Source organism: Diadema antillarum, unplaced genomic scaffold, assembly GCF_040938485.1.
Source record: "Diadema antillarum isolate AM-2024a unplaced genomic scaffold, OU_Dant_1.0 scf00000005, whole genome shotgun sequence".
NCBI classification, from domain to species: Eukaryota; Metazoa; Echinodermata; class Echinoidea; order Diadematoida; family Diadematidae; genus Diadema; species Diadema antillarum.
Genome location: NW_027270894.1, coordinates 627,654 through 651,030, shown reverse-complemented (window position 1 = coordinate 651,030; position 23,377 = coordinate 627,654). Strand labels below are relative to the sequence as shown.

The window sequence follows — 23,377 nt, the reverse complement described above, 5'->3', positions numbered from 1 at the left end:
ACTGACATTTGATTTGGCAGAATAACAGACCATCTCTGCACATGTAATTTGTTGCTCAAAATATGCTGCATGAAAACAGTGTAATACATTTCACTACATTTGTGATGCATTAGCCTCACTATGTTATCTTAGTGAAGAAACAGGCAAAAAAAAAACAACCCCTGCAAAAATTGATGTTGTTGAAGAAAGTGGATTTTGTCCAACAATTCAAAAGTTTGTGAATTTGACTTTCTCCCGTGTAAAGTGTGTTTTTGAAACTGTTTGGTGTTCATGAAGCAGAGTATAAACAGTGTTTTGAAGTTAACCCACTGTTCTTAAATGCTTTGCCTCCTACACCCTTGAAAAAAAAATGAAATAAAACATGACAAATTGCCAGTTTCAGCTTTTTTTTTTTTCAAAACTTTGCCTCTTTGAATATAAAAACTGCCTCATTTTTGCATGGTTGGTAGCTTTTTGGAAATAGAATGGACCAACATTTGTAGCATAGGAAAACTGAAAGAGAAGAGAATTTGAAACATACATAATACTAAAACCAACCGATGTTAGCAAGATGGCGGCGACTAACGAATTGAGTGGCGCGCGCACTAGCGGGATCTCATATATGACGTAATCTCTCACGAAATTACGATATAAAATTAATATTTTGTGACTTTACATGTACAGTATCAAGCATTTGTGCTTACAATTGTACCAGTAAATGCTACATTTACTCAGTTTACATTTATACTTTGTGATGAATTTGGTAAGGTTGAAAATGTAGATGAAAACCCCTGTCTTCTCAAGATGTCACTCCAAAACAGATAATCAATTATGTGCAGCAAAGTTAATGGTGGAATTCAGGATACCCAGCTTAGTTTGATATGGTACTTACAAGTGTCCTTATGGAGACAAATTCAGTATTCTGTGCTGTAGGATGTTGTAGCAAATATTCTTTTGTTTGGTAAGACTAAATTTGCAGCAGTCTTTTACAAAACTTTTTGGTGCATAGAATAAGGTTAAGTCATTTCTGATGAAGCAGACACTGAAAGAAAGGGACTATCTTGCAAATCATGAGGTTATCTTTTTTTGTAGTTCACCAACAAGCAAACAGGGAAATGTTGTTCAAGTCATTTCTGATGAAAGGTTAAGTCATTTCTGATGAAGCAGACACTGAAAGAAAGGGACTATCTTGCAAATTGTGAGGTTATTGTTTTTTGTAGTTTACCAAACAAGCAAACAGGGAAACATTTAGAAACGTGGTGATTGCAGAGCAGAAACTGTGCTGCAATGTCCGTTGATGTTTGTTACTATTCAGCCAACGTAGTCTTTGCTTTGAATACAGTCTGTATTCATTTGAGTTTTCTGTTTTAGTTGTGAAGATGGTGGGGGAAGAAGCACCCCCAAATTCCACAAGCACGCATGTACACTTGTACATACATATGTATGTGCATACATACGTTCTGTACTTGTTGCCTCGAGTTCTGCACAACTTCATTATTTTAACTATAATACTTAGAACAAAACAAAAAATACAAAAATACAAAAATACAAAAAACAAATTCTGCGGAGGACTGTAAATCCCAAGACTCTTCAAAGTAGTGTAGTGATGAGGATGATGAGACATATAATTTTAAACATCAAAGCATACCAGAGAAGTACAGGTTTGATATTTGATATACCAGTTGATCATACAGTAAGCCTATTACCGGTTACAATGGTAGGGTATACAATGTATACAAAAAAAGAAAATGGTTCAATGATTACCGATCCATATACTTGTGCACCTACACACTACGTGTACACCTTACATTATGTCTAAATTATGTTTGTGCCAAATGTTAATACAGCTGTACCCGGTATTTAAGAAACAAAACAAAAAAGAAAACAGATGAATAAATCATAGCTTGCCATTTAAAATAGATACATACTGTAAAATGTATCATGCACTTTTTTCTTCTGTTTCATGTCCTAATTGAGAGACATGATGTGGTTCACCTATGACAAATGCATGTTGATGAACAAGCATGTCAACACTTGATATATTATTTTATAAGGTTGTACCATTGTATCATAAAAACTTCATATGCATATCTTTTTTTTTTGTAATAAAAAATTTGTCTATCCAAACTTACTTTGCATTGTAATTTGTCTACAGTGTACTTGGCATGTGTTGTAATTATCCCGTGTCCAAATGCACCAGTAGTAACAGTAATGTATGATTTTACATGTGGGTAATTCCGTGAAGTTGGGGCACAAAGTGTTACATTTTAGCATAACTCAATACTAATTATGCTATACATATATTCTTTATAGGCTTTACATTTGTATTGAGACCATACATTTTCCTGGAAATTTTGTGCCATTCAGACTCAATTTTGATGAAGTTATTTTTAAAAAATGTAACGGTGTCCTGTAGCATCGTGACGTGTCCATGTAGCATCGTGATAGTTAAAATCTGGTCCTAAAAGACAAATTAATGCAATTAGCTTGACCAAAATTTGATATAATATGCATAATTACTGGATTAGTCAGATAGCTAAATATCTTAACTCTATTTTCCACAGTTTTACTTTTACAAGAAAATTACACAATGTGTCACTATGCTACACGGTGTCCACCAAATGTAACAAAAAAGGACACCGCGTAGCATCGTGATACATTTTGTAATTTTCTTTTAAAATTAAAACTATGTACAGGAAATTTGAGATATTTAGCTATCTGACTAATCTAGTAAATATGCATATTGCATCAAATTTTCGTCAAGCTAATTGCCATAATTTGTCTCTTAGGAACAAATGTTAAAATTTCACGATGCTACATGGACACGTCACGATGCTACAGGACACCGTTACATATTGTTTAATAACTTCATCAAAAATGAGTCTGAATGGCACAAAATTTCCAGGAAAATGTGTGGCCTCAATGCAAATGTAAAGCCTACAAACAATGAATGTATAGCATAATCAATAATGAGTTATGCTGAAATGTATTTTTCAAATATCACGATGCTACATGGACACTGCCCCAACTTCATGGAATTACCCATGTACAACTGTACATGTATACTGTAATATAGCAATCTTTGCCTGACATCGTGTTGTTTGTGCAGTCTGTATGCATGTACTGTGGTTGATATGCTATGCTTGGCAGCAGAATATTAACTTTGTGCTGTTCATGGGAGGAACTGCACTACTGTAAAAGTGGAAATTTTCGCGCATATTTCACGCAACCAGAAACTAGCGCGAAAATAAAAGCATGCAAATATTTTTGCTTGCCATATGTTGACATACTTACTGTCTTGATTCTGCAGAATTAAAAATATGCAAAACTCTTCTTACCAGGTCGGGCACGAAAAATTAGTGGCGCGAAAATATCCACTTTTACAGTATGCGCTCACTATAAAGTCTAGTGGTGTGATTTCTCATGAAAAACAGTAATTTTAGCAAGGCATCCAATGATCCACTTAGTCCCCCATTTCCCATTTGTACTGAATTTGCAGCTCCCACTACAGCACGGTATTGATAACGCTAGTGTAAACCAAGGAATGGTATACAATTATGTGCATATAAACTATGAAGTGTACACTGCAGATTCGTTTAAAGATATACACTGTAATTACATCAGAAAAATGCTAACTGAATTTCACATCATTTATTACGGACCAAAGTGATTTGTATTTACAGTACAATGTAAATATTTATGCCTTCATTTAAGATTAAAGATACAATGTACGGTATGAACATTAATCACATATGGAGAGTAAGTACATACATAAGTAGTGCACATACACAATTGCAGTGCATAGTAGGTGAAAGTATACTTCTTTAATAGAATTAATCTGGAGAAAACGGGTGTACTTTTTTTTCAGAGGGGCCTGTCATGGTAGAGCACACATTGGAAGCAGGCGCAGGCTGGATGCAATCAGTCACTGAAATTTTGACTCATGACTTTTTTAGAGTATACAGACTAAAGAATAGTAAAGAGCGAAACAGCTGTTATTATGTGACCAATGCACTAACTTATTTTTTAGCATGTAATGTCCCATATTAGGGATTGAAATATCTTGGTTCTTTGCACAATGGAAGAAATTTCTTGCAATATTTTTACATCAATAGTTCTCCCATGAATTGAATATAGGACTTTTCATGTAACTATATGCTCTCATGCATTACCCTACTTTTACTCGTAAGTGCTGTACCAAGCAAGTTGAATAACATTTACACTGTAGCTGTTTGTAGCAATACCAGCCAGAATCTAACAATCTATCAGCCCTTGATTTTTTAAGCTTTTTTGCAGAACCTCCCCATGAAGCAAATAGATAAGTGTATTCATAGCAAAGGGTATAACTTCAGAACTTCAAGAGTGACTATGATATCCAACATTTATGCAACATGTTTGTTGATAATTCCAACCTGGGTTACTTTGCTGTCCTTTCACTTTGTCCATCTGAAATGTACACCACCACCGCCCCCTCCCCCCCCCCCCAATGTGCACACAAAGTAAAGAGAGAGAGAGAGAGAGAGAGAGAGCAAACCCCCAAAACCCCTCAAAAAAAAAAAAATGCAACAGACTAAAAGCAAACAGGGAGGTGGGGAGGGAGGGAAGTGAGGACAAAAGCCTACACAGGAAAAGAATACAACATCCTGAGATGACACCTATTTAGACGCATTTAAATCAGTATGATGAGAAAGTGGTAAAAGATTCATGCAGTATGCTTGCACCAGAATATCTCAGATCATTTGAGAGACTGCATCTCATTATGATGGGTAAAACACCAAATGATCAAAAATTAAATGTCTTCAACACCTGATGGGGCTGTAGAATGTACACTGCCGAGTCATGAGTTGGGGGTGCAACACTGCATGCTGTACTCTCAGGTAAGAGTCTCTTCAATTTCCAAAGGACTTATCTGATGTTATGTTAAAAAAAGACAAGTAAAGAAATAAAAGGTGTATTCTCAATCACCTGATGGTGCTATACATTGCACAGTCCACCTGAGAGAAAGTTGGCAGTCTATTGTTGAAGGTCGTATTCTGCATGGGTGCGTAGACTCTGATCTGACGCATGTGGGTGTCGCGCCCGTTCTGATGGTTGGACAGTGCGGCAATCTGGATCATGAAAGTCCTGATGGGTTTACCTTCAGAGTTTGTCAGGGGAATGGTGATCCAGCCGTTTGGCTCCCCGAGCTCCAACAGTTCCACCTCCTGAAGATCGTGGAAGTTGTTGCCTGCCCTGATGGATATCTTGTTGGGCGTGTAGCTCTCATCGGATTTAAAGTCGGCATAGATGGCGACGCTGTGGACTGTAGTCTTACGCCGAAACTGGATGTTGACAAGATGTGGTTGGATTCCATCTGACTGCCAGTATGTGTCTTGCAGAAGAAAATGCAAACAAAAGCATACAGAATAGCTGATTTTTCTCTTTGTTTCTTCACTATTTTTTTGATAGAATGTGATCAACTGTGGCAGCATCCTCTGCATCTATCTCTCCAATCACATCTCATGGAAAGTTTGCACATTATAGATGCCATAGTAAATAATTTCTCTCCTCTTTTCAGGAACATTCTTGCATTGGTTTTGATTTGGGTCAGGTGACTGCCTTGCATCTACACAGTGGTCTGCATGTTCACGGTCAACCTATGAACATTTCCTTTGGGGACATATTCCCATGTAAAGGAAATTTAACCATATCTTAACTCAACTTCATGACACACTGAGCTCGGCAGAGTACATGTCAGTACATGCAAGCCATTCAAAGGCAGATGTTGCCTTGGAATGGTGACACACCATACCATAATAACAAGTACTACTGTCATTACATTCTCAGTTACATCCTTGATAACTAAGTTGCCACTTTCATATTTGCAAAATCCCACTTTTTCTCATTATTGTTCATGAGGCTGCCTTTCATTTAAACAGGATTAGCAAAATCAAAAGATCAGGTTTACACGTCAGATGCCTTTTTTTTCAGTTTGCAGCAGATCAAGAAAAGTTCTCGCCATGTCCAGGAACATACAAAAGCATATATCTAACCTGTTGAATTGTCTCGAAGCTGGTCTACTCCAAAGCCTGGCTTGCATGAAGACAGTGACCAAACTGCCTGGGAACCTATTTCTCTCAAACCTGCAGCCACAGGATCAATATCGTCCAGCTTGTTTCCAAGACCAGCCATCTACCAGGTGTTGGACAGATTAAAATGATAGAGACAGGAAAACCACGAAAGTTGGGTTATTTCTCAGAATGTGTGAAGAGAACAGTGATCACGTAGAATCAACATGTTGCGAAGAACTCTGCCATAGAATCTAAACCCCGCAAACATCAACATGGGCAATTACGCTGCCCAGACTGGTCTATACCTATACTATAGGTATAGGTATATATATATATATATCTATGCTACAGCCATGCCCATATTATAGGCTATAGCGTAACTACACGCAGCCGCTGTCGCGAAGCGACACGGCTGCACCTCTATTCCTTCGCAGACGTTGTCATTTTTCAGTGTGGTTGTGCGACTCCTTCATGAATATCTTTATTAATCATGGAAAACTAAAATACAAGGAATTATCGTAATCTATGATAATCATTCAATAATCGGTATGCGATTTTTTGTTTAATTACGTCAAAAACTCACCGAAATCTGTGGCTGAAATCAGGTCTGTAAACGTCCTTATTGCTTCACTCCTCACATTCACTCTCGTATACGTACTACAGTAGTCGGAGAGCTAGAGGGCGCCTCTCCGACTACCTACGTTGTACGTTGTAGTATACGAGAGTGAATGCCATTCAAATAACACGCAAATGAGGAGTGAAGCAATAAGGACGTTTACAGACCTGATTTCAGCCACAGATTTCGGTGAGTTTTTGACGTAATTAAACAAAAAATCGCATACCGATTATTGAATGATTATCAAAGATTACGATAATTCCTTGTATTCTAGTTTTCCACGATTAATAAAGATATTCATGAAGGAGTCGCACAACCACACTGAAAAATGACAACGTCTGCGAAGGAATAGAGGTGCAGCCGCTGTCGCTACAGCGGCTGCGTGTAGCTAGGCTACGCCTATAGCGTAGATTTCTACGCAATCTAATCCGATTCTGATTCCTTTAAAAATGAATGCCAAAAGAGCTAGATGTTATAGAACTGTTATTGCGATCCATTTTTTGTCTTTAAGATAATTTCATTGACAAACCCCCCACTAGGCACCACAAGTCCAGATGCAGATACCTGTGTGTAGTAAATGTATACGTTTCAGGGCAGAGAGTTCCAGTTTGAATACTACTACTTATCTAGTGCACGACATTACGGAGATTTCAATATGTGGGACTGTTACGAAATAAAGAGTTATCATTTACACGCACATTTCTTTGAATTTACTGATTTACTGAACTAAATAAAAGACATGTCGCGATGTGTAATGCGACTCTTTTCGGACAGAATAATTGAAAGAACTTACGGTCAATAAATGTCACAGACAAGGCATAAAAAGTGCAGTACTTCATACGGATTTTCAAATCAAATGTCCAATATCCGCATGTAGTACTTCAGCCAAGAGATGGCGCCCTGACTCATTCTGGCACTAAAAAGATGGCAGCGCCCATAGTCTTCATGTAGCACGTTCTCGTTCACGTTGCGTCAGCGCATAAACAGGTCAGTTCCCAAGGATTAGCCAGTGGTCTACATGAAGTAGCAGACTTCACATACCGCAGACCGTGACTATTTAAACATCCGAACTTACGGGACATTTTCTACCATGATGGATGGCAAGCTAGATAATGTTGCAGAATTATCAGGCCACCAAGATCGAGTATGGTGTGTTTCATGGAATCCTACCGGGACGCTGCTGGCGACTTGTGGTGGTGACAAAACTATCAGAATTTGGGGGAAAGAAGGTGAGAACATGTAGACTAACGTCAGATCTAATTGTAAAAGGCGGCTTTCGGATTCTTAATTTTTGGATGACCTCCTAATATTCCTAGTAAATAAATTACTCGTGCGTGAGGCCCTGTGTTAAAAGTTCTTTGAGTAGGCCTACAGTGTATGTACACGGCACGGGACTCTAGTTTTAGCTCTGAGTCTGATCGGATGAAAATAGGCGATCATTCACTGCCGAAAAGTCAATTTATGTAACGTTAGGCCCAACGGGGTTAACGTTAGACGGTAAACGGAAAGTAAAATTAAAATTTAATGTCCAACCAAGGGCCTCGGACTCTGCTGCACTGTTTACTGTGAGTGTGAGATGACTAACAAGTGTTAGACTAGTGAGTGTCCTAGTGACGTCGTGTCTAGAAAGGCTCTCTTTATTAATTGAACTACATTGTATGATGAGGATGATGTGCAATTTACCATGTTTAGTTCTACTAATACTAGCACTAGTATCTATATCAGTGAGCCCTACCCCTCATTTGCAATGATGAAATTTGTGCTTTATATTATGTGTGGAATATTTAGAATGCATAATTCATCAAGTTCATTGACCTTGTGGCTCTTTTCAGGTGACGAATGGGTGTGCAAAAATATCCTTCAAGATGGACACACAAGGACGATAAGGCGAGTTGCATGGTCTATGTGTGGCCAGCTGCTGGCGTCTGCAGGGTTTGATGCCCAGACGTGCATCTGGGACCGACGCAGCGGGGAGTTTGAGTGCAGTGCCACCCTGGAAGGCCACGAGAATGAAGTCAAGAGTGTTGCTTGGTCAGAGTCAGGATTGCTCCTGGCAACTTGCAGTCGAGACAAGAGTGTCTGGATATGGGAAGGTATATCCTTGATTTTATCTTTTGATGACTGGCCAGGGCTTGTATGTGGACTCCTGCCGCATTTTAAAATGCCCAAATTTGAGCTTCATTATTATTAAAGTGTGCTGATCTAAACTGTTTATAACATAGGTTGTGAATATGTGGGTGATGTGATGTCTCTCCCCCCCCCCCAAAAAAAAAAAAAGAAATCTGTATATAATGTATCAATGTATGTGCACAGTTTGTAGGTATCTTTCGTTTGTCTCTGAAAACCTCTGTAAAGTTTATATTGCAGTAATGCACGAAAGACACTCTTGTAAAGTTTGCAGTAAGGCAGACAAGCCTTTGACAAATCTCTATAAGATAGCTCTGATGAAATGAACCTTATCAATTAATATTCAGCAACAAGCATGTTTACTGTGGCAAGAGGAAGATGACAAGAACTCTTCTTTATCAATATTCCAATTTACTTTGATTAACCTCCGACATACTTAGTGATCACACACCAACCCTACCCATCACCACTGGATACCTCTGAAAAATATCAAGGCCATTGCACTCCTTTCCTTTTCCTTAGCCACCTACAATATTTTTCCTTTTTTTCTTCTCCAGTTGACCAAGAAGACGAAGACTACCAGTGTGCCAGTGTTCTCAGCATTCATACACAGGATGTGAAGAACATCGCTTGGCAACCAGGTCGTGAGGTGAGAAATCAGACAGACTATGCATTATAAACAGTACAGAACAACATAAGAATGCAATTTTTGCACATGATGATATGGTTCACGTGTGGACATAATGCAGATCGCCTAAAGTTTTGTAAAGCTTGAAGAAATTTTCCTGCCAGGAATGGCTAAATTCTTTCTCATTTAGCAGTGAAGGTCTTTTCACTTGTGCATCGATAGTAAAGTTTCACAGAAGTTACCTACAGGCCAAAATAGAAGACATCAAACAACAAGAACAATTTTATTCTCAATTCAGCAACAAGAATAACGGATAATAAATGACTGAAAAGTGTAATTGGCAATGCCTTGTCCCTCATTGTCATTGATCTGCTTTGAAAAGCTTTAAGAAGACTGGTACATGTTCCTGCAAAATATTGGTGTCATAGTGTGTGCTTTTGATTTAAGAGGTTGTATTAAAAAAGAAAAAAAAACAACAACTCCCAGTTATAGTCCATCACTGGACATCAGACAGGTAAACAATAAAATGAATTTTCTTTCATTCTTGCATTACATTAAGTTCTTTTTCTTGTGACTGGGGACCTATCTATCTATCTATCTATCTATCTATCTATCTATCTATCTATCTATTTATATATCTGTCTATCTATCTATCTATCTATACGTACATGCATACATACATACATATATCCATTCGCCTATCTAGCCATCTTTACTATCTATTTTTTTATATGTTTACATATCTTTTTTTTTTTTTGTGTGTGTGTGTGTGTATGTGCCAAGATCCTGGCCTCCTGTAGCTATGATGACACCATCCGTCTCTTTCATGAGGAGGATGATGACTGGAGCTGCTTTGAGACACTGGAGGGCCACACCTCCACGGTATGGGCCATCTGCTTCGACAAGACTGGGTCGAGACTTGCCTCCTGCAGTGATGACAAAACAATCAAGATCTGGCAGGAGTACCAGCCAGGGAATGCAGAAGGTAAATAAAGTCCCAAAGTGATGATAGGTGCATTTACACTTACTAACATCGCGATTTTGAAAATCGCTATATTTTGGTTCCACCTTTTACACTTGCGCAAAAGCATGCGAAGTTTGAGCTTCACGAAACATCGCGATTTTTTGGTCGGTAGTGCGCATGCGTAATTTACCTCTTTTCAACACGGTAGCTGAGTGGAAGCGCGCGCTATTCTGTTCGTTTTCACTGCAGTGCAGTATTATTTTGATCACAGTTAGCTGGTTGGAACGTCAAGCCAGGGCTTTTTATCAGTACAATGCACACATAAATTTGTGCTTCTCGAGACTGTTATACTTACGGTAAAACTATATAGCTTGCTATATTAGATCACATATGTAGTAGGTGTGTAAAACTTCATCTACAGCAGCATTCAGGAGGATCATGAAATTTCGCCGATATGACGAAAGTGAGAAGTAGGGCTTGGAAGTTAGGACTGGTATTTTATCAGGCGACAGCAACAACTCACACTTGTTACGTACTCCTGTACTAGTATTCCACAAACAGCGTATATCAAGAGCAGTACGGGCACTCCCACAATCTGAATCAACGCATTTCTGGGAGAACATCATTTTGTTATGTCGTCTTGGGGTGATGATACGTGGTTGGAGAACTTCAGGTTTGCTACTAGTTGTAGTTTTCACGTACTAGTTTCATCAGGGAGAGGGAGGTGAGAGACCATGAGCCGATCGAGGATCGGCCGTTTAGACATGTACACAGCTGTCTATACCGTGTACTAGTACTCTGGCCAGTGACCGATGTACTCTCTACATGTTCCAAAGAGGGATCGGGAGCGCGCGTGAACTCCTGGTGCAATCCGATACCGAAAGTCACGTGATGAAAAATCGCGATATTTCTGCAGCTTGGGTTTACACTCGCTAACTTCGCCTCAAACTTCGCTATGTTTCAAACAATCGCACTCCGGCTGGCGATGTTTCGAGGGCGTTTGGGTGTAGTTGCTTAGCAACTTACACCCAAATGTCGCGATTTTAGAAAAATCACGATTTTTCCAAGCAAGTGTAAACGGGCCTACTGTCACAATCTCTTTGTTATGGCTTGGGCTGGAACCAGGTGCATGCATAAACGCTCGGGCAAGGTGAGGTTGTTTAGAACCTGGGGGGTGTTTTATAAAGCTGATCTTCAAGTTACAAATGACTTAAGAATGGCTGGTAATCAGTTCTTGTGCTGAATTATTGAAATTCTGATAAGTATAGCACATCAGAACTGATCACCAGTCGTTCTTAAGTCGTTCGGAACTTTAAGAACAGCTTTATGAAACACCCCCCCCCCCCCCCCCCCCCAGTTTCCATTTGGATGACTGACTATGACATCACACTTTGGTAAGCCCTCTGTTAATCAAACCCTTTCTCATTTGCATACAGCTCTGGGTGTTACACCCCCCCCCCCCCCAACTCGTGTTGAAAAATTACCAAAAACCTGAGAGAATAAGTACGTGTGAGCTTCTATCAAGCATTATGATGATTATGATGATGATCTGGAGGAGGGATGGTCGTAATGATTGTAGGACGAATGATTTTACCATTTTTCTTTTAAACCAGCTGCTTTTGCTGCTTCTACCTCCCTTTATCTACATTTCTACTTTTAAAGATGACTTTTAATTTGCAAGAAAGCCAATGCACTGTAGTTGTGTCAATGTTGACATGGGTAGGCAATGAAACTGTTTTGTTGTGTGTAATTATTGCAATGTTTCTATAGCAACATGTCTCTTTTCTTACCCTGTTCGCATGCAGGTGTGATCACCACAAATAACATGCCGGGCTGGAAGTGTGTCTGCACCCTGTCTGGTTACCACACAAGGACTGTGTTTGATATCAGTTGGTATGCACACATTGATTATGACTTTTTGAACCTTTATAGCCAGGACAGTGTATGTAACACAGATGTCCACCTTAGCAGAAGATCATTTGTGTGTACTTTGATAGACTTTGGTTTGGTTTTTTTTTCCCAAGTAAACTTGGACAAGAACTGCTATCTTTAGAAGTCATATAGACATATCTAGTTACTTGATTTGTAATATGGTAATGTAATGATATAGATGATATCTGATTGATTATGATTTCTCTTTGAGTTTGCTTGTGTTATTCTCAATAAGGTGAGTTTTCTCAGGTAGTGGCGTAGTTACATTTACTGCTGTTCAAAAGTGACAAAAACAGTCATAGTTGCCCACTGCCTGAAGTTCACAATATTGGTAGTATTTTAGTGAAGACAAATTATTATCTAGGCATGACATTACATAATTTTTCCAAGGCAAACCCTCAGGATATAACGGTATCGTAGCACATGGAGACTGCGTGCATAGTCGTGTCTTACCATTGTGACAGATGGCAATATATCATAGAAGGTGTCAGAATTCCAAATGAGCAATTTCTGTGTTTCTCATTGTCAGCAGTGCTAGTGTGTGCCCCTGTGGGAAATCCAGATGCACACTAATTCCATACCTCTCAAACACGTGTAGCTGCTTCATCTTAATGCTGTTTTTGTGCACTTTGCCACAGAACTACATCTAAATGCATTGTTTTGTAGGAAGTTAAGTAAGATAATGCATTGAAATTGTTTTATGATGATATGACTGTAGGTGTCGGCAGACGGGTCTCATCGCCACGGCGGCAGCGGATGACAGCATCCTGGTCTTCAAGGAGGATGAGACGGCTCAGGACCGGCGGAATCAGCCGACCTTTGACCTTGCCGTCAAGATGAGCAGAGCGCACTCGGAAGATGTGAACAGTGTCTGTTGGAACCCCAAGCAGCCCGGCCTGCTGGCGTCATGCGCGGATGACGGAACAGTGAAACTCTGGCAGTACAGCTCTGAAATATGATACGAGTTGTGTGAAACAGACCAGAAGTACTAGTCGTTTGTCTGCAGCCCAGCTTAAATCAGAAACATCTGCATGATGTTAACATGTTTTAGATTGAAGAGGTGGCACTGTGATGGTGTGATGCAATTTTGCATTTGAGGAGCTGGCAAGTTCATAGTCTGCATCGCATCGCAGAAAGCGGATGAGGTGGACGCAAAGGCAGATGCTGTCCTGTGGAGTCTTTTGAAGAGCATGATACACTGTACATGGATGCTACGTCGGATGACTGGAGGTTCCCAAGATCAGGGGACAGGAAAATAGCTTTGCAAGTGTTCACAAAAAAAGAGAGAGAAAGAATCATTTTTGTTGTATCTGATGCTGTGACAAAGAATAAATGAAAAAAGTGCCCGCAACAGTCACGTTTGCACTGAAGCAATGTACAATATCTCCATATTATATTGCTGGCAATGATAAAGCTGTTCTAATGACAGTACTGTACAATGCTGTTTGGTTTGAGACTGGGACATTGCCATAGTGCTTTTGTTATTGTTTTGGCCTGACTACTGTCTTTAATGGTAACACTATTATGCATTCACCTCCTGAAAACTGATTTCAAACAATATGTATATTTCTACACATCTGTCTTAGAACATTTTGGCATGCCACATAAAATACGTAACATGCTTTTTGTGTGTGTGTGTGTGGATGACTCTTTTTATTACTATACAAGTATGTGTAGTGTTGTCTAAATATATACACGTATATACAGTATATTTTTTATCATACTCCTACCTGATCAGAACTTGACATCACATCCATTGAGTTGAGCTTGTAATTGATGATGACAAAATAATAATGATAATAATGCTCTATCTCAAAAATAGTCCTCTGTTTGTTGCAAAACATTCTAGGAATAAAAAATGTAATCACTGAAGTTCTTTACCATCCTGTGTGTCAGTTAATTCACCGTGGAATGTAGTTGTTTTTTGTTTGTTTTTTATTTTCTGGATTGATGATGATATTTATTAAAGACTGACGTGTAAATGGCAGCAGATGTCAATAAAAGATCTGATATATTACTGTACTTCATATGCATTTAGAGATACATGTATGCTGCCATAATCAATGCTGTCCTCTCATTATAGCAAACAAACCATCAAACAAATAAACATTTCTCTGATATTACAGAATGGGCTTTCAGGCAATGACTCGATACTTCCAGCACTGAGTGTGAGTGCCTACTCCTTTTAATCATTTTACAGCGAGTTTAAATTACCCTGGGCAAGCAGACTAGTGGTTTTGTGCACTCTGATTGTGCAAAAGAAAGCAACAAACAAACTAATCATGTCTGATTGATCATTCATAGAATGTGTTACTTCTAAGATTTAACAAAATGTAGTCAAAAGGGGCCTGACATGATTGTTTGGGGCATCAAGTCTTTTGACACCTGTCCAGACAGTCTGAACAGTCCGAACCAGCAGAGAGAAGCTCTGGATGAGACGACTTCACACAATCCAACCCCATGGCCTCACATCCATGTGGGAAATGACTACAGTGTTTCGGGCTTGCTGCTTGTTCACCCCCCTCCCCCCCCCCTTCACTCATGCTGTTCCTATTTTTACTCTTTTCCTGTTCTTTATCCTTGTATTGTTCCTTATCTTGTTTGATGTTGCCTCCCCACTCATCTTTATCCCTCACAGGTTGCTCCCTATGATCCTTGTGATCATTACTGGCCCACCTCTGCCTTTTGTCTGTTCATCCCCTTGCTTTAATCCCCCATCCTTACCTGCCAGCTCCCTGCCTTTGACCCCTAACCCATCCCTTTTGTTTTCATTGTTCTCTGTCCTGAGGCCTCCTCAGACTCTGCTTGTTGTATGTAGTCCATATTATTATGTATTTGCTTTCCCTGCCTGTTTGTCATTTTGCCTCTGATAAAGATTCTACTAGGATCAAAAGCTCAGGCCCCTTTTGACTCCATTTTTAGCTCACCTGAGCCGAAGGCTCAAGTGAGCTATTGCGATCGCTCTTCGTCCGGCGCCGTCGTGCGTCGTCCGTCGTGCGTCGTCCGTCGTGCGTAAACTTTTACATTTTCATCTTCTTCTTGAGAACCCCTTGACCAATTTTCGCCAAACTTGGCAGGTATCATCCCTAGGGGGATAGTATCTCAATTTGTTCAAGTGGGCACCATACCCCTCCTGGGGGGCCCCAGAGGGGCCCAAACCCCCCAAAATTAAGGAATCTTTAAAAATCTTCTTCTCTAGAACCAGAAGTGATAGAGCTAAGTTAATACTATGAATTAGTACATTGATGACTGTAGTTTCAAGTTTGTTCATGGTGGAATCAGGGGTGCCCCCTTGGGACCCAGGGGAGGGGGTGGGGAGGGGTCCTAATGGGGCCCAAATTTTACATTTTCATCTTTTTCTTGACAATGCCATTATGAATTTTCACCAAAGTTGGCAGGTAGCATCCCTAGGGGGAAAGAATCTCATTCCCATCAAATGGGCACCATGCCCCACCTGGGGGGCCCCAGGGGGCCTAAATTTGGACCAAAATGGTAAATTTTCATCTTTTTCTTGAAAACCCTACCACTAATTTTCACCAAACTTGGCAGGTAGCATCCCTAGGGGGATAGAATCTCAATTCCATCAAATGGGCACCATGTCCTACCTGGGGGGCCTCAGGGGTCCCACCCCTCCCCCCTCCTGTAAGGAATCTTTACAGATTTTCTCTAGAACTGGAAGTGATTGAGCTAAGATAATACAATGAGTCAGTATATTGATGACTGTTGTTTCAAGTTTGTTCATGGGAGAATCAGGGGTACCCTCCCCCCCACCCCCTTGGGACCCAAGGAAGCGGGATGGGATGGGGGGAGGGGGGGGGGGGTTCCAGATGGGTGCCCAAATTTTTGTCTTCTTGCTGAAAACAACATAATGGATTTTCACCAAACTTGTCAAGTAACATTCCCATCTAGGGATAAATTCTCAAAGTGTTTGAATGGGCACCATGCTTCCTTGGGGGCCCCAGGGGGTCCAAACCTCTTAAATTAATGAATATTAGATAATATTTTTCTCTAGTTCTAATCAAAAGTAATAGGGCTTTAAGTCTTTTTTCCCAAGCTGCATAATCCAACGTTCTATAAAGTACAGTGTACTTGGCAGGTATTTTTACCAGTGTGATGGAATATGTAAATGTGTTCTCAGGTAAGAGTCTGCAAGAATGCATGGAAGGTGAACTTGCGATACTCAGGTGAGCGCGTGACCCGCGGGTCTCTTGTACTCCATTGGCTCACCACTACTGGATAAGCAGTTTTCAGCAATTTGTTGTTGTTGTTGATACATGTAACAAATGTCATGGAGTGATGTTATGATATTATGATTAAACTATGAGTAATATGAGTAATCGTGTGAGTTAAACCATTCACACATTTTTTTTCTCAAAACAAAGCATTTGAGACATAATCTCAAATAAACAGATTTGCCCATAATGATTATTTCATTTACTTTTAATTACACACCTGCAATACCATTATTATTATCATCATTACTGAAATTATTATTATTATCATCATCATCATTATCATCAACATTATCATTATTATCATTAATTCTTTGGCATTTTGCCTGTGAAATTTGCACTACAGTAATGCCAGAAACACTTAGTAAAATACATGCGTATCACTGAGATTTCAGGGACAGAAATAGGATACTGTATTTAGTTTTACATATTGTTTGTTTAACGTTTTTGTTCACTTTTTTTTTCTTATTTCCATAGAGGATGTTTGAAATTGAATGTATACATTATAGGAATTGATTTCAGTCATTGACATTGCTATAAGTAAATGGTAAAATATGAGTGTCTTTACTTGCGACGTTGTGTGATGATGTTTAGAGGAATATATATATATACATATATACATGTATATATTATATATATATATATATTTGTAGAGTTTGCATGTTTGAATATGTGAGAGTTTGCTTGTGTGTGTGTCTGTTTGTGTGAAAGGGGTGAGAAGGAAAGGGAGACATGGGAGAGAGAGAGAGAGAGAAAGAGTGTGTGTGTGTGTGTGTGTGTGTGTGTGTGTATGTGTGTGTATCTGCCTTGTATGTACTTGCGTAATTTGATACACATTGAATTGAAAAAAAAAATGAATTGAATTTATTTATTCAGCATAAAAACAACAGAGAAAGACAATGATGAGCAATCATGACAGACACAGAGAAAAAAACATAACTTTGGAATACATAAAGCTGAAGGGAAGCAGCCAACGAGGAATTAAATTTCCTTAAAATCTGGCCGACCCAGAAAATCCATTTAAAAAAATGCATTGGTGGTAAATTTTTCATATCTGTAAAAAAAAAAAAAAATGAGATGAACAGATATACCGTTGCAAGACAAAACATAAAGCAATACAGCATGATATACAATACACTACATTTACATTACAAAGACAATACGAACTAGACTTGGAATTTGTCAAGACTGACAAATTAGGTGATCCGATTTTTTTTAATCAATGATTCGAGTCCTGATCGCAATAGGCATGACCATATAGGTTTCATCTGTGTTTAGAGACATTGGACGTGTGATATTTGGATTCTCATTTAGAAAAGAGAGTTAGGTCTGCTATCTCTGTTACCAAATTCGGTATACACTATAAAGAAGATACAGAATGAAGTATATTTGACCATTGACCCAACTTTGCACAGCCAAGATGGCATCTGACCAAAAAGTGGTTATTTTGTGAAATGATTCTTGTAACATGGCCTTTGCGTGTGTAAAATATGGGAAAGATAGGACATGTATTCACCAAGATACAGGTTAAAACATTTATGACCTTTGACCCTAATTTACATACCCAAGATGGTGTCTGATCAAGTAGTTGTTATTTTATGAAATAATGTACGTGACATAAACTAAACATGTGCCAAATATGGGGATGATAGGGGCTGTTTTTCTTGAGTTATTGCAAAGAAAGTTGCAGAGAGAAAGAAATATCTCAATACATCGAATATAAGTTTGATGTCAACCAAGTTTTTACGTGATCTCGGCATCGTATGAAAAAATGAAGAATCACTGATGATAGCCCAAAGTCTCAGCTACATCATATTAAAATCTGGGAGAAATTTACAGAAGAGTAAGTGAGGTAGTGCTCGATAAAGAAAGTCATGTCAATTTTCATTTCCAGAAAAATTCCCTCCCATAGAGATAACACGTAAACTGGTTAAATTTGACAAGGTTACATTATATCCATTTTCACGTGGTGAAGACATCATCCGATTAAAACTTTGATTAACAAAACTTAAAGAGTATTACATTGGCTACAACATACTAACATCTGGAAGAAATTCACCGAAGGGTAATTGAGCTAGTCGTCGATAAAGACAATCATGTCAATTTTCACATCTAGAAAAATTCCCTCCCATAGAGATAACACGTCATAATAAAGATAAAGAAAGAAGTACATATGACCTTTGACCCTACTTTGCACAGACAAGATGGCGTCTGAGCAAAAAGTGGTTATTTTGTGAAATGATTCTTGTAACATGGTCTTTACGTATGCAAAATATGGGAAAGATAAGACATGTATTAACCAAGATACAGGATGAAACATTTTTGACCTTTGACCCTAATTTACATACCCAAGAAGGTGCCCGATCAAGTAGTTGTTATTTTATGAAATAATGTACGTGACATAAACTAAACATGTGCAAAATATTGGGCTGATAGAGCTTGTTTTTCTTGAGTTATTGCAAAGAAAGTTGCAGAAAGAAAGGAATATGAAAATACATGGAAGATAAGCTTTAATTTCAACCAAGTTTTTGGGCATGATGCCGACTCCGTATGAAAAAACGAAGGGCACATTAACGATAGCCCAAAGTCTCAGCTACAACATACTAAAATATGGGAGTCCATCTTTCAGAGTTCTGCGGTGACTGCGAGCTTTGACTAAGAGACTAACAGAATGTTTGGAATTGCAATGCGAAAGGTCGGACCTAAACTATGAACATTTCGGAAATAGATGGTTTCGCGCGCTTTCATAACACAATCATAGGTAGAAATTACTCAGTACAAAATATACAAACTAGATGAGGTTAATGAATAATTGATAATAGTAGTAATATTAGTAGTAGTAGTAGTAGCAGTAGTAGTAGTAGTAGTAGTTGATATATTGTTACCATAATATGTTATAATAATTACTGAAATAGTTAACAATGCCATAATGGTTGATGAATTGTTATCTACGACGCATTTTACAAAAATCCATACAAGGTAAGGATATGTTTCAATCTCCCTTGTTTAATTTCATTACAAAGGAGAAGATCAAAAGATAGATGAGTGCAGATCACTGAGCGTCTTGTGGGACGATGGCGCCATTAATTTCATTTAATATTCATCTGTGGCATAGTGAATGACGTCACTGTTTAGTGACAACATGTTAAAATTTACATTTCAATAACATTCTTATTTCACGCGCGAGTTTACGGGCAGTTACCCTTTTTAGTGCCAAGGACTGAACTTGGACAGTGTATACAACGCTAAGGGGTTTTCTGTGCCAATCGGGACTCAAAGCACTCGAAGGGTTAATGACAATTCCCACACCCTCTTAGCGCGATTTGATTCAATTTATCATAGTCAACCTGAACGTACGAGTTGAGGTCGTCTTACTTCGAGTCGACAGTCTGTGTCGATCAATTTGCTGCAAGAGCATTTCCTGTTGCACTCGGGGAATTTTGGTCGGCGAACCCCCTTCCCTCCGCGAGCTCTTGCGCTTCACACAAAATGTTTAATTATTGTTTCGTTCATAATGGTTTGCATCGGAATAGACCCTGTAGAATCTTACTCAGAAATTTACTAAATCCTCCCACCTGTGATAGATAGAGAGGAAAATAATGAATAATTGTATCCTCCTTTGTGCTCAACATCGTTGGAATGTCGGCTGAAGATGTTGTAATTTACGAGCATATTATGGCATGTTGTGATATGTTGAATAGGAGCCTCTTAGACATTCAGTGACCCTATGAGACATTTTGCCCTGCTTCCCAGGTTTAGGGTCGCATTGGTCTTCGCACATTTTTTACCCCCATAATGGTAGAATAGATAATCAAATCGTAAAATATGTGTGTGTGTGTTCGCGAGCTTGCCCTCCTCACGTTAACAAAATGAAAGTCCGTGGCAGAATGCTGTCTCTGGGTTTAAAACGTGCACTCCATGCTTTTGAAATATAATTATATCCCAAAGAGGTAATGCTGCCATGTGAGGTTGTACAGCCTCTTATCCTTACTTCTTCCTATGCCCTTCTCTTTCTCGTCTGTGTCCTGGTTTGATCTCTCTTGCTATTGTAAAATATGTCTTCACCCTATCATTCCAATAATGTTTAATGGTTTTTAAAGTTTGCCGTCGCGACCTACAGAACAACCAGCTTGCTTTGATTGGCTGTTGTTTTTTAGTAACTTTACACGTTTTTCAATCATTTACCTCAAATATATATCTTGGTGAATGAAGATTTGTGATTGTATTTAGGTCTCATACGTATAGCCGAACAGCTTGTCAGTTGTTTCACCGCCACATTGGAACTTGATTAATTTGTTCCCACTTGTATTAGGAAAGGTGGAACAGCATTTGTGTCATCCGCAACTCGGGTGATTCATGCACAGTCAAAAGATCGTGATGATTACGTATGAACTCGAGTTAAGCCGTTGAAGATGAGTTCCGAGAATACTCTGGCAAGTGTCTATGAGAAATGCGTGTTGTAGCAAAATCAGCCCGTCCTCAACGGGTTAACCTAACGACAACGCAGACGTAAGTCAGCGGTATGAGCTGACGAAAATATCAAATATTACAAGTATACTGTACTAGAATCATACAGCTGCTAAATGACTGGTGTACACGCCGAATTCAGCTTTCTAGACCTTTATGGCAAGTTTGTCACCTACGCAAGATTCTATTTCGACTAGTCACGCATGGACGGGAATAGACCACCAGAATATACTGTCAGCCATAAGCTTGTTCATTAGCATCTGCATTATTTCTTGATAAGACGAGTCCCCCTTATAGCAACTTAGTCAGTCTCTTCTGGTGACGGCATCAAATTTAGAACAAACCATGAATGAAGGATAATGACCGGTAATACATCGCCGAAAAGTTGCATTGTTATACAATATCAATGAAACTTGCTTAAACAGTAGGAAATGGTAATTTTCTGCCTGCCATCAATATCTATTCTCTGGAGAGGATATCTACAACTGTATATAACTTATAAATGACATGCGAATAAACGTGCATGAAATATCAGAGCAAGCTGCACTAACCATCGTGGTCGTGAAATGTATCTAGTATCAGTCCTTGAAAATTCTTATTTATTCAATTTTCATTTATGTGTCCCCATTTTTAATTTGCATCACTAGAAAAATTTACTTTTTGAGTTCAGTACTAACTGAACGAATCTCCCGTAGTACCTAGGCCACAGAAGGTAATGCTGCTCAGGGAGACCATTTTTTTTACTTGCAAATCCTGTCTTCGCCACTTTGGTCAGAGCAAAAGTTGTGGAATGAAAAAGAAAGATTCAACTTTTAAAGCGTTACTGAAGTTTTGGTAAACCACCAGGAAACGATGCAGTGAGAAAAGCGTGAGCCAGATTCTTGCCGAGCAATATGACCAAACGGCACGTGAAGAAGTGCCAAAGTCGTCTAAGACTTCCCAAACGCCAATCGCTGCTGTTAAGTTGCTGGTAATCGTAGTGATGTTTCAGTGCGAATTTAGATTGTTTTGTAGTCATAATATGCGTACGTAGTTCCGTGTCGTCAAACATTTCTTTAAGTAAAAGAAAGAATTTCGAACTCTGCCTTTACCATTTCAGCATCAAATGTTAGAAGTCAATGGCATTGTAAGTGAAAGTGGGCTCGAAAGAGAAAATTGTGTCGTAGCAATTGCATTTGGTAACGGCTGTTAAAAAATGCAAAAAAAGATACAAAAGTTTGTTCTCAAATTAACACAACATATATCCGAGGCAAAAAAAAAATGAAAGAAATCACCAAATGTTGTGATTGATGGTAGACGAATGCTAACAAATAAATTTACATTTCCATATCTATTCAAAATTTTGTTTACAGATTAAGATCACTATTTGACGGTAGTGACGCAAAACGCCACAGATCATTCAGAGAGTATGATGGAGGTATGCAAAACCTTTCATGACCTAAAGAATTACAATTAAATGCCTCTCACGTCATAGTTAAAGAAGTATAGAAATAGAATTGTTCTCAAGGTCGTCGAGATGTTGTTTTTGATTCCTCGTCTACACAATCACGAAAGATACGGACCATTGCGTATCCCACTAATTTAGAACATTAATATCCTGTCTTTTTAATAAATATTCTGTCTTTTTAAGTAAATGAATATGCTGCCTTTTTAATAAATGTAAACAATGAATGACTTGACAGGTTTGTTGAAGATTGTTCATTACCTATTGTATAGAGCTGATACATAGAGTTTCGGAATGTTGATCATAATACAAAGTTGTTTATCGTCAAGGACAGTGGCACGCTTTTTATAACCCGTCCAATTTGCCGTATGTCGATGAATAGTGCGAAAGACTGAATAGATTGCGAGATTTGTGAGAAGCTATTAGTAGCATGCCTTTGAATGCCAACTTTTTTCTCAACTCACCTGATGACGTCATGTCGAGACAGTGTTTACACAGAAGGTATAGTTCGTATTGGACATCCCTGCAATAACACGAAATCATGTCGAATCAAGGTCAAGTAGTGTAAAGCATGGAGATCAAAGGAAGGCGATCAACTATACAGAAAGAAAGAAAGAAAGAAAGAAAAAAAGAAAGAATGGAGACATGATTTGGTGAAAAGACTCCCCTGTCACTTTAGACAGGTCGCTGATTTTTGTTTATTTTCTTATTTCCTTTAACAAATTTGCAGCTCTCTATATTTTTGTAGACTTCTTCGTTGCTTTGTTTAATATGGCCAGTTCTTTCTCTCGTCAAATGGAAATCGTAAAGTTAAACTTCAAATTTAGGATGGGAAAAGACATTGATTTTGTTTATAATGCTATGGTCATTTCTTTCAACGAGCTTATATCTGTCAATGTTTGTTTTACTACTTCTTTGCTTGTCCGTTCTCTCTCCAA

The 23,377-nt window shown here is 38.8% G+C and overlaps 2 protein-coding genes across 2 annotated transcripts; one reads left to right on the top strand and one right to left on the bottom strand.

Moving 5' to 3' along the window:
* Nucleotides 1–4,861: 4,861 nt before the first annotated feature.
* On the bottom strand, nucleotides 4,862–7,542 carry LOC139713489 (anaphase-promoting complex subunit 10-like). The gene is made up of 3 exons (XM_071625247.1): nucleotides 7,439–7,542; nucleotides 6,012–6,150; nucleotides 4,862–5,350 (listed from the first exon to the last, which is right to left on the bottom strand). Exons 2-3 carry the CDS (start codon nucleotides 6,148–6,150, stop codon nucleotides 4,941–4,943), a joined length of 549 nt encoding a protein of 182 aa, XP_071481348.1. The 5' UTR covers nucleotides 7,439–7,542; the 3' UTR covers nucleotides 4,862–4,940.
* Nucleotides 7,543–7,683: 141 nt separating this feature from the next.
* On the top strand, nucleotides 7,684–13,676 carry LOC139713382 (probable cytosolic iron-sulfur protein assembly protein CIAO1 homolog). Its single transcript, XM_071625151.1, has 6 exons — nucleotides 7,684–7,874; nucleotides 8,478–8,738; nucleotides 9,330–9,421; nucleotides 10,184–10,385; nucleotides 12,170–12,257; nucleotides 13,015–13,676. Exons 1-6 carry the CDS (start codon nucleotides 7,736–7,738, stop codon nucleotides 13,253–13,255), a joined length of 1,023 nt encoding a protein of 340 aa, XP_071481252.1. The 5' UTR covers nucleotides 7,684–7,735; the 3' UTR covers nucleotides 13,256–13,676.
* The last annotated feature ends 9,701 nt before the right edge of the window (nucleotides 13,677–23,377 follow it).

Coding starts and splice junctions, on each gene's coding strand:
- LOC139713382 (XM_071625151.1), top strand. CDS start 7,736: ATGATGGATGGCAAGCTAGATAATGTTGCAGAATTATCAGGCCACCAA. Junction 7,875..8,477: donor CAGAATTTGGGGGAAAGAAG/GTGAGAACATGT, acceptor GGCTCTTTTCAG/GTGACGAATGGGTGTGCAAA. Junction 12,258..13,014: donor ACTGTGTTTGATATCAGTTG/GTATGCACACAT, acceptor ATATGACTGTAG/GTGTCGGCAGACGGGTCTCA.
- LOC139713489 (XM_071625247.1), bottom strand. CDS start 6,150: ATGGCTGGTCTTGGAAACAAGCTGGACGATATTGATCCTGTGGCTGCA. Junction 5,351..6,011: donor GCTTCGAGACAATTCAACAG/GTTAGATATATG, acceptor TTCTTCTGCAAG/ACACATACTGGCAGTCAGAT.